General features: G+C 34.2%; 1 protein-coding gene across 10 annotated transcripts in view; it reads left to right on the top strand.

Annotated features, from left to right (window-relative positions):
* LOC106881718 (forkhead box protein P2) overlaps positions 1-10,000 on the top strand; it is a 534,685-nt gene that overhangs the window by 353,098 nt on the left and 171,587 nt on the right. For 9 of the 10 annotated variants that reach the window (XM_052966861.1, XM_052966862.1, XM_052966867.1 and 6 more), the window contains one exon: positions 9,631-9,783. The exons of the other annotated variant lie outside the window; for it this stretch is intronic. In XM_052966861.1, coding sequence (XP_052822821.1) covers positions 9,631-9,783 — 153 coding nt within the window. The remainder of the gene's footprint in view (positions 1-9,630; positions 9,784-10,000) is intronic. 10 annotated transcript variants of the gene reach the window in all.

Here is a 10,000-nt window from a genome sequence, read left to right as displayed (position 1 = left end):
GGGGGGGGGGCAAAACTAAAAAAAGAAAAAAATATACTTTTAGTTTTCAATTTCTCAATTGTGATGAAGTTTAATTATTCCGAATTATATTAACTTTTCATTGTAAACAGATCTCTGACTAACTGGACTGAATATAAAAGATTTACACTAACTGCCAGTAGAGATCCATGAAAATGGGTGAGGAATGCTGACTGCATGTATATCCTACATGTTGTTTATGGCAATGCAAGATGTGTTAACTAATGTCTCTGGTGATATTGTTATTTATAATGTTGTTGATGATGATGATGATCATCATTTCTTTCTTAATAAAGAATTTGACTGTTGTTTTCAGGGTTTCTTTCTAAAGATTCTATCGTTCGTTATTCAGTCATGTTGTTATTTACAAAATCAAACATTCACCTTTTTTTTTTTTATTAAATAATCCTTTTTTGTTCTTAGTCATTTGTTAATGAAATGAAATTTCTCTTCCAAACTGCTAAAATGAAATCTTACACAGTGATTGAACACTGCTTTTCCACACTATTAACCTATTATTCATTAGTGTTTCCATCAACTCTGCATTTCCATTAGCCAATTGTCTTTAGGGCTTCAGTCTCTAAATATACACACATATCCTTTCATTAACCTTCATTTTAAAATCTGTATTTCTGGGGTTCCTGTTTTCATAATTGTGTCCCTTCTAAATAAAAATCTAATGTTCTTCTTCACCTTAAATTCAATCCTCTGTTAATTTTTGATGCTTCAGGGCTAATTAGCTTTTCTTTTAAATATTGTTTGCTATTTCTATGTTCATCAGTTCTTGGACTTTTTATAAAATGTTTCCTATTAGTTGCAAACTTATACTTTACTCAATGTTCCCAATAGCCATAAAATGTTGTTATTGTTGTTGTGGTGGTGGTAATAGTATCAGCAACAACAACAGCAGTAGTAGTGGTGGTAGGGGCAATAGAAGTAGATTTGCAAATGGACACCTCCCTCCCTCAACATAGAATTCAGAAGTGAGAAGTAGGTAGTTGGGGTTTATCAACCAATTACTCATCTAGCTTTTGCAGTCTTCTACTCTCAGTTACTAAAATTTTACTCCTCAGAACTGGATGGTCTTGTATCCCCACCGCTTACTCTCCCCACCACCCAGTCCCTTCTCTCCAACTCTTATTACAGTTCTTGTGTCCAACCCCTATTTCCACTTACTGAAATCTTTCTGTTCATCATGTTTTTTCTTAGATCCACCTTACCTATCTGAGAGGGGTTTGCATTGGTCAAGGACATTGCCCATTCTTACAGAATTAGCAGATAAAATATTGTTTTATTTATATATATATATATATATATAATTCCAAGTCACAACTCCAAATATTTAGATTTCAATGGAAACTATATTATCGAAGAATAGAATTTCTTATTATGTTTTAATCTAAATTTTGTTGTGCCATTGACACGATGATTTATATGTATGATAGAGATAAATAACAATAACACTACCACTACTACTAAAATTCCTACTACTACTGCTACTACTACTAATAATTGCAACTGCAATAATATGAATAATAAACGTTAGTAGTTGGTCTATTTTTGATGTTTCAAGAAAGATGTCTTTTTAAACGAGGCAGTATTTTTAGTAATGCAGCATATTTCACTTCTACTTGCTTCATGGAATATCTCAAAATAAATTGGCAAAATAATATTGTAATTAAAATCTATTTATTTATATTAATTTTATGTCCCATCAGCATCTATAAATTCACTGACACCAAATTTTGACTAAAGAATTTCCACAAATGAAAGAATGGTTTGATAGTCCAACTTTTGTAGAATTCCATGTTTTCAGTGAAACATTTCTTCTTATTTCTCTTAGTTTGGAAGTTTATCAACATTTAAATGGTAAAAACTAAAAACTAAAATAAAATAAAATAAAATTTTGTTGACAGCAGCTAAAACAACAATTATTGATTGATTGAGTGAGTGAAAGACATTATATCACTCTTTATGGCAATTATTAGTTATTTGCTGACTATTTACTGATTAGGGATACTTGAAAATTGTATGTAGGATCAGCACCAGTCTTTGATTAACTTCAACTCTTTAGTTCCAGACATGTTTTGTCAACAATTTAAAATAGAAAAAATTCAGGTTTGGATCAAAAGCTGTTGAGTGACTCCACATTCAGTTTTCATTTTGAAGATGAACAACTTATGAGAAGATACAGTGATATATTTATATGCTTAATACCACTTAGAAAGTTCTGATGCTGGTGCCATGCAAAAAATACTGGTGCTGGTGCTGCATAAAAAGCACCTAGTACATTCTGTAAAGTAGTTAGTATTAGGAAGGGCATCCAGCTGTAGAAACTATGCCAAAACAGACAATAGAACCTGGTGTGCTCCCAGCATTCCCAGTTCCTGTCAAACCATATAACCCAGTGGTTCCCAACCTGTGGTCTGTGAACCACTGGTGGTCTGCAAAGGTAGTACTGGGTGTCCGTGAACTATATTTAAGATTTCATATATGTATATACATAAGGATAAGCATATTAAAAGGGGTCCATGGAAAAAGTCATTTAAATAAAAGGGGCGTTTGGTAGTGAAAAGGTTAGGAACCACTGCTCTAACCCATGCCAGTATGGAAAACAGATGTTAAGTGACGATGATGATGAATAATCTGTAGTATTTTAAAAGGCCGTTGGTATGGAAATATATGGGTGGATGTGTGTATATGTTATGCATTTTTACACATTATACAACTGTGTGTGTGTGTGTGTGTGTAGATGTATTCATATAATCCATTGTAGCCTGTAAAAATAGATGTAAAAACAAATTACTTATGATGTATGGCTATGTATAACTTTATTCCACAGTGAGTTTGTACATGACTAAGAAAATTTGCCTTTCAATGCTGTTTCCAATTTCTGGAACAGGCCATGATTTTACCAAAGAAATCTCTCTACTTAATGAAAATGTCAACCATCACAAACTACCTATAATCTTTATCCCATTCTTAAATTGTCTTTTTTTTTTTTTTTTTTGGTTTTGACTACTCTGAAATTGGTTCTTTGATCTAATTCCTCCTCTAGGGTCATCAAAATAATTATCATAGCCATCTTCTCACTCTCATGTTGTATTCAAGTTCTTCAACAAACTACAAACTATTTTACATCAACTTCCTTCCATTGAAATGTATTCTCTCTCTCTCTCTCTTTCTCTCTCTCTCTCTCTCTCTCTCTCTCTCCCTCTCCCATGTACACTATTTATCTTGGTAATTTTAGAAATTAACATTGATTATATGAATTATTAATTAATACCTATAAGTATTAATTCTACAAGTTACTGGAGCTAGGGAGACTCAGTTTAAAATGGAACTGGTTTATCAGTTGATGATCCAACAGTTTGTATCTTGTCACTAATCACATTCAGCTGTGTTTGGCAAAGTTTGCCTTACTGGGAATGTTTACAGTAACAATAGATTTCAATGTTACATGCAGCACTAGGAGCACTGTAAAATCACCGAGTGTTTCATTGTCTTTCTGTTCTGAGTTCAGTTTCTTCTACAGTATTCCAACCAGATACATTGATCAGTGCTACTTGCTTCATTCACATGTTCTCTGATTATCCAATTTAATGATGAGTGTGTGTGTGTGTGTGTGTGTGTGTGTGTGCAAATAGAATTGTCAAGAATTGTATTAATATAACTTTATAGTTCTTGTGTTTGTCAAGATGGTTTATACTTTCCATTGCAGACATTTGATTTCAAAAAGGAATTTTTAAAGAGAAATCTTCTTCATATTTCGGCTAAACTTGTAGAATTTCATTTCTTATATTTCTTTCAGTTTTTAATTTTTCTTTTTTTTTTTTCTTAATGGTTTACTCAGAGTATTCATAGACAGTTGTGTATTTCAAGAGTACTTCATGAGATTTACTATTTAAATCTTCTCATCTTATTTTCTCTCTATACACTGTCCTCAATCCATGACTATTTCTCACTGCCAATATTCCATCCTTCATAACCTGTACATACTTTCCAACTGCTTTTCTTGTTGACATTTTACATGGTTCTTCTTGGCTTTTGTAGTGGTTCCAAGCAGTCAATAATTCTCAATACATTCACCAATGTTTTTATATTCATCTAACTGTTGCCATATTACTTCTCAAAGAATATAAGCCTGTGAAACTAATTGACTTTCTGTTATATCATCTTTATCTGTTTGTGATATCTAAAGAAGATCTGAGACATTATTTGTCACAGGCACTTGTTTACAGCAGTAACATACAATTAGGTTTCAGGCGAGGATATAGAAATCTTGTTTCAAAAATAAAGTCTGAACTTGTTATACAAAAAACAATTGGAATTAAACCTCTTCATATAAGTTTTAACCTCTACACCACATTGCTGTGTCTGTTAAATGATAATTAACTCTTGAGGAATAGTTTACCTTTCTTTATCTCTTCATCTTTTCTTACCATTTTTGTTCAACAGAGTCTTTATCACTTCATAAAAGACTGTCTTTTATGCATCTTCTCAATGCATATAGCAGAATTTATTCCTGTGTTAGTCTGGCCATCTTAGATGTATCTTTTAGATGAATCAAAAACCATTGTCCCTCTCTTTGTAAGGTTAGGGTTCGAAGCCTTTTAAAATAAACTTTGACCTTTTTTTTTTCCTTTTAGATAAGTTTCCCCCCCCCCCTCAAATGTTGTTTGTGGAATAAATAGTTATTCTAGTGTCATGTTACCAGTGATATTTACAGACAGACAAGTTGTAAGAGATGAGAGTTAGTCGACAAACATTAGAAAAGTCGAAGTAAGGTTCTTCCTTAGAAATCATTCAATGATTTTGATGTGATTTTGAGCTTCTACATTTTCTTCTTTTTGTCTTTGCTTTTCCTGTTTTCAGTCTTTGGATTATAGCCATGCTGGAGCACCAGCTTATTTTCCTCTCTCAAATGAGTGATATCAGTCTCAGCACTTTGCCTGGTATGTATTTGATTGAGCTCATAAGGATGGAAGTCAGTCACCCAGGGTGTAAAGGGATGGAACAAAACACTACAGTAGTTTTGTGTGAAGTAGCAGTCCCCAGCCACCATACACACACACACAAATATGTATATACGCTCACAAACACACACACAAGCACACAGACATGTGAAAAATAGACAGACACCATCATTTTTTAAATATTTATTTCTAGAAACAAAATAATGTGATGTGATGCATAAAATACTTAATCTAGTATTTACTTAAACATGTCTTGTGTAGTTTTTTTAAGTATTTAACCCTGTTAAATTTGTACTAATTTAATTGTGCTTGTGCAAGATAATAAGGTGTGTCTATTTACTTTTGAGATGTCTGTATATGTGTGTGTGTTTGTTTGTTTGCATAAAAGAAAAGAAAACACAATTCCAATTAAAGAATCAAAAACATATCAACTAGATTATGGCTAAGAGATAACAATTTGCTTAAAGAAGTTTCCACCACAGCCTCAAATGGTTCTGGGACTTGGTGCATTCATTCCTCACCATGTGACTGTGAAAATCTTCAAATACCTCCTTGGTCTAGGCCACCATCTTCTCCTTGGAGTTACAGGCAGAGTAATTAGTGTCATTCTGAACTGCACCCGACACTTAATTACCCGTGGAATTACAATCAGTGGGGATTAGGAAGCCAGAAATTGGGGCTGGTGAAGCCGTAGAAATTCCCCAACTTCTGTTTCTGACATTTTCTGGAGGCATGTTAAAGAGCCAAAATCCTGCTACCACACATATGGCCTTCTCCAGTTGGAGTTTGACTACAGTGTCTAGCAGCTTCATATAGCCATCCGAATGGAACCAAAGGTGCTGTTCAAAGATGTGGGGGTGAATTCTGGTGTGTGGCTACAGTCAAGACATCTGTTGTGTCTTTTCCTGCTGGCCATGGTTTCATACTCTTCACTGCAGCTGTCCATGTCACATCTTGCAGCCTCTGCAGTGTTCACAGAGCACTGAACAGCAGCCATGATGTTGGCATTTTGACACCTGGTGCAAATCCTCATGACACAGGTAACTAACTCTTTCTTCAGTATTCCAGCCCCGCTTGTCACCCTTCTTTTACTTTAATCATTCTGCCCTACAACATAACTGACTGTTCCCCAATATATCAAGCTGTTACAGGAAAAAAGGAGGTGTAAAGAATTGCACACACACACACACACACACACACGGTGTATATTTTGATGGTAGCACCTTAGCATGCCCACAACCCATGATCTGGATGGAACAAGTAAAAGATGTTCATTTTTGCAAAAGAGATTATTAACATCAATTTTAAATACTACATATATGTCTGTATCAATGTTTGAATGTCTTTAAACATGGGTGTCCATACATGGACACATATACGTGCACACACATGCACACTTGTGTTGATACGGGATGTGAGAAAAGTTGTTGAGTTGAGAGAAAAAGACTGAAGCGGTAGGCTGGTGTTCAAAGTATAATGGGAAACATGTAGGGTCATGTTAACAGTGTGTCACAAATAAAAAGAAAAGAGATGTGTCTGGTGAGTCGATAAATGTTAACAAGCCTAATGAATTTAGAAAGGAGCTGTAATTTATGTGTAGAAGAGCCAATCATTTACTGGTTTGAACATGGGATAAGAATGGCTGATACAGGCCTGATGGAAGAGTGCTTTCAGTTAAGTGTGGAAAATTTTTTAAGTGTGAATAGACTTAAGTAAATCTAGGAAGATAGGGAAGTCATGGTTCATTCATAAAAAGACCCTAGAGTCTCATTGACGAAATGATAAAATGGAAGATGAGGTCTGCTCAGCCTGTGCTAGCTTGAGAAATTGAATTTTAAAACAACAACCATTTATTTCTCTGTGCGTTTGTTCTAATAATCTATGGCAACTGCCAAAATCTATAGCTTCTTCAACTTGATAGGAATAAATAAATGGATAAAGGGAAGACTATGGACATTGCTCTTCTTTTTAATGGAGAAAATAATAAAAAAATAATATTGAAGTTTGATATTTTTTAAGAAGGATCAATTAATGTGTAACCTCAGTATATTCCGAAAAGAATGGACTGTTCTTTTGTCTTCTTATCTAATTCTCTTTCTATCAATCAGATGCTTGTCTGTCATCTCTCTCTCTCTCACACACACACACACACACACACACACTCTTCCTATTCTCATTACACTAAATGGAAATGGCTATAATACAGTTTAATGCTTTCTGGAATGTAATTTCCTTGGTTCCTAAGTACATTGTTGAACTGCAGTCATTTTGTATAATGGTTCAAGCAGCTCCAAGTTTGACATTCTCTTTCACCGTCGACCGTCTTACTGACAACCGATATGCCATCAAAATTAGCAGTTTTGGTGTGCACTCATCATATGATATGGTGATGGTGGTGGTTGTGTAATAAATATGAAAGTAAAAAAACTTAAAAGTGCCAAAAAGCTCCTCCATAGGTCAGCCAATCATTGGAACACTTGCTGAATAAATAGTAGAGCACTAAAATCTGTTACTTAGATCACCATCACCATCACTGATTCAATAATTTATTTTTTTTATTTTTATTTTCCATGTTGGATGGTGAAATGAGTTGTAAATTCCAAGAAATTTTAGTGCCTTTCCATTCTGTGATGTATTTACCACTAAACTCTCAAATCTTATATCTGCTGCACTTAGTCTTCTTATGGCTTTTCTATTAATCTGTTGCAATGAATCTGTTAAATTCAGCATCTTTTCTCCATTCTTTACTCCTACCTTCTCTCTCTCTCTCACCATTTGCTTTATTATTAATTACTTTCTCTGTAAGTTATAGCTTTGTGAATACAGTGTTACTTTGAAGGTGTGTGTGTGTGTGGAGGGGCAACATATTTTTATTGAATTAAGTAAGGTTTATAGAAGTTACGGTCTTTCTCCACTTAGTTTTTCTTTCTTTCACTGTTTATTACCCAATCTATTTTGTTTTAGTTTGCCAGTCAAATATGAGATTTTTTACACTTTTCTGTACAGACTGACAAGAAATGAAAAAAGCTGATAAATTTCTAATCTTTCTCCACACTTAAAAATGAAGGAATCATCTAACAATTTGGAAATGAATTTAATGATAGTTTGAATTGTGATTCTTTAGTAATATTCTAAAAGTTCATCTTTTTATTTCTTATGAAGTTTTCTTGCCTTCACTTTCATATCATGTTTTATGTTTGTTTAGTCACAATAGTCCATTTATCTAGAGGACTCTGTTATATTATACAAGTATAAGCTTCTGACAACATTACATTCATCTAGAGTGCTATTACATATTGTACAATTATTATTAAACACACGGATACATTTGTGTAGTAAGTTATACTAAACTAACAAGTACTCGACAAAGTCATATAAAGAAGTTTGGTTTTATAGCAAGTTCATATTTACAAAGAGAAATTGCTAGCACAGGTCTGATTGAGCTGAAGAAGCATAAAAAGCTTGATTAAGAACTCTCAGGTACTAAGTTCTACTTTTACAACTACTCAGTTAACTCCAGCTGCATTTCACTGACAAAAAAAGAAAGGCTTTTTCTTGGTGTTTATTGAATCCCAGAAATTTGAAAGGCAAAGTTGAACCAGATGATGAGTGAAATTGACAAAGCTTAAATACTCTTTGACAACTTTCCTGACACCTATCTCGCAATTACTCTTCTGGTTACAACAATTTTAATATTTGTTCTCACAGGTTGATATACATCATTAAAATGTCTTATAAAACCAGCATCATCAGGTAATATCTGTCTTCCATGCTGGTATGGTTTGGACAGTTTGACAGGAGTAGGCACTGCACCAAACTTTACTATCTGTTTTAGCATTAATAATAATAATAATAATAATAATAATAATAATAATAACCCTTTCTACTATAGGCACAAGGCCTGAATTATGAGGGAGGGAGGAGCTAGTCAATTACATTGACCCCAGTGCATAACTGGTACTTAATTTATGAAACCTGAAAGGATAAAAGGTAAAGTCGACCTCGGCGGAATTTGAACTCAGAACGTAGTGGCAGATGAAATATTTTTAAGCATTTTGCCCAGCATGCTAACAATTCTGCCAGCTTGCCCCCTTAACAATAATAATAACAATAATTCTTTCTATTATAGGCACAAGGCCTGAAATTTGGGGGAGGGGGATAGTCGATTTCATTAACACCAGCGTGTAACTGGTGCTTATTTCATTGACCCTGAAAGGATAAGTCGACCTTGGCAGAACTTGAACTGAGAACATGAAGACGAATGAAATGCCGCTAATGATTCTGCCTGCTCACTGCCTTCTTAATAATAATAATAATAAGAAGAAGAAGAATAACTTCTGTCCATCTTCTACAGATACTACTTTCTCTGTTAAGCTTCCTACTATTCCATTGCAACTCTTGTGTGTCCATATCTTGCACTGGGTACACTGTATGGAATTCCTGCCTACGCCTTTCCTACATATCAAGCAAGGCCATTTACCTGAAGTGGGTAGAATCCTATCCAATTTCTTATTTACTAGGCCCTTGGTTTTTCCTAAGTGAACTTTAAAACCCTTTGATTCCAGGTTTTGTTTCCACCCCTGGAATTCCTTACACACACACATTTGAATAAAACGGTAAATATTTGTTGTTGTAGGAAGATGGGATGATGGAAGGAGGCAGCCATCAGGAGACAGCCATTAACTTATCTACGAGTAAAGACTTGCTGCAATCCTGTAACGGAGATCTTTACACTGTTGCTCGTTCAAGTGCAGCCTTACATGCTGCTGAAAATGGTGATGCTTCTCAGGTTTGTTCCTTATTATTTTTCTCTGCAAAATAATACCTTTCAGTAACTCTGAACCGGTTATTAAGTGCCCTCCGCCACCTGAGGGATCAATGCTAGAAGTGTCGAAACAATTGTCGTGATTAATAATAAAAATTCTCATATATTCTACATTCCATCTTTCATTTACCATATATGTATATGTGTGTGTGTGTATATATATATATATATATATATATAT

Source organism: Octopus bimaculoides, chromosome 4 (assembly GCF_001194135.2).
Source record: "Octopus bimaculoides isolate UCB-OBI-ISO-001 chromosome 4, ASM119413v2, whole genome shotgun sequence".
Taxonomy (NCBI): domain Eukaryota; kingdom Metazoa; phylum Mollusca; class Cephalopoda; order Octopoda; family Octopodidae; genus Octopus; species Octopus bimaculoides.
Note: the sequence above shows the minus strand (reverse complement) of the source record. Positions and strands in the feature narration are given on the sequence as shown.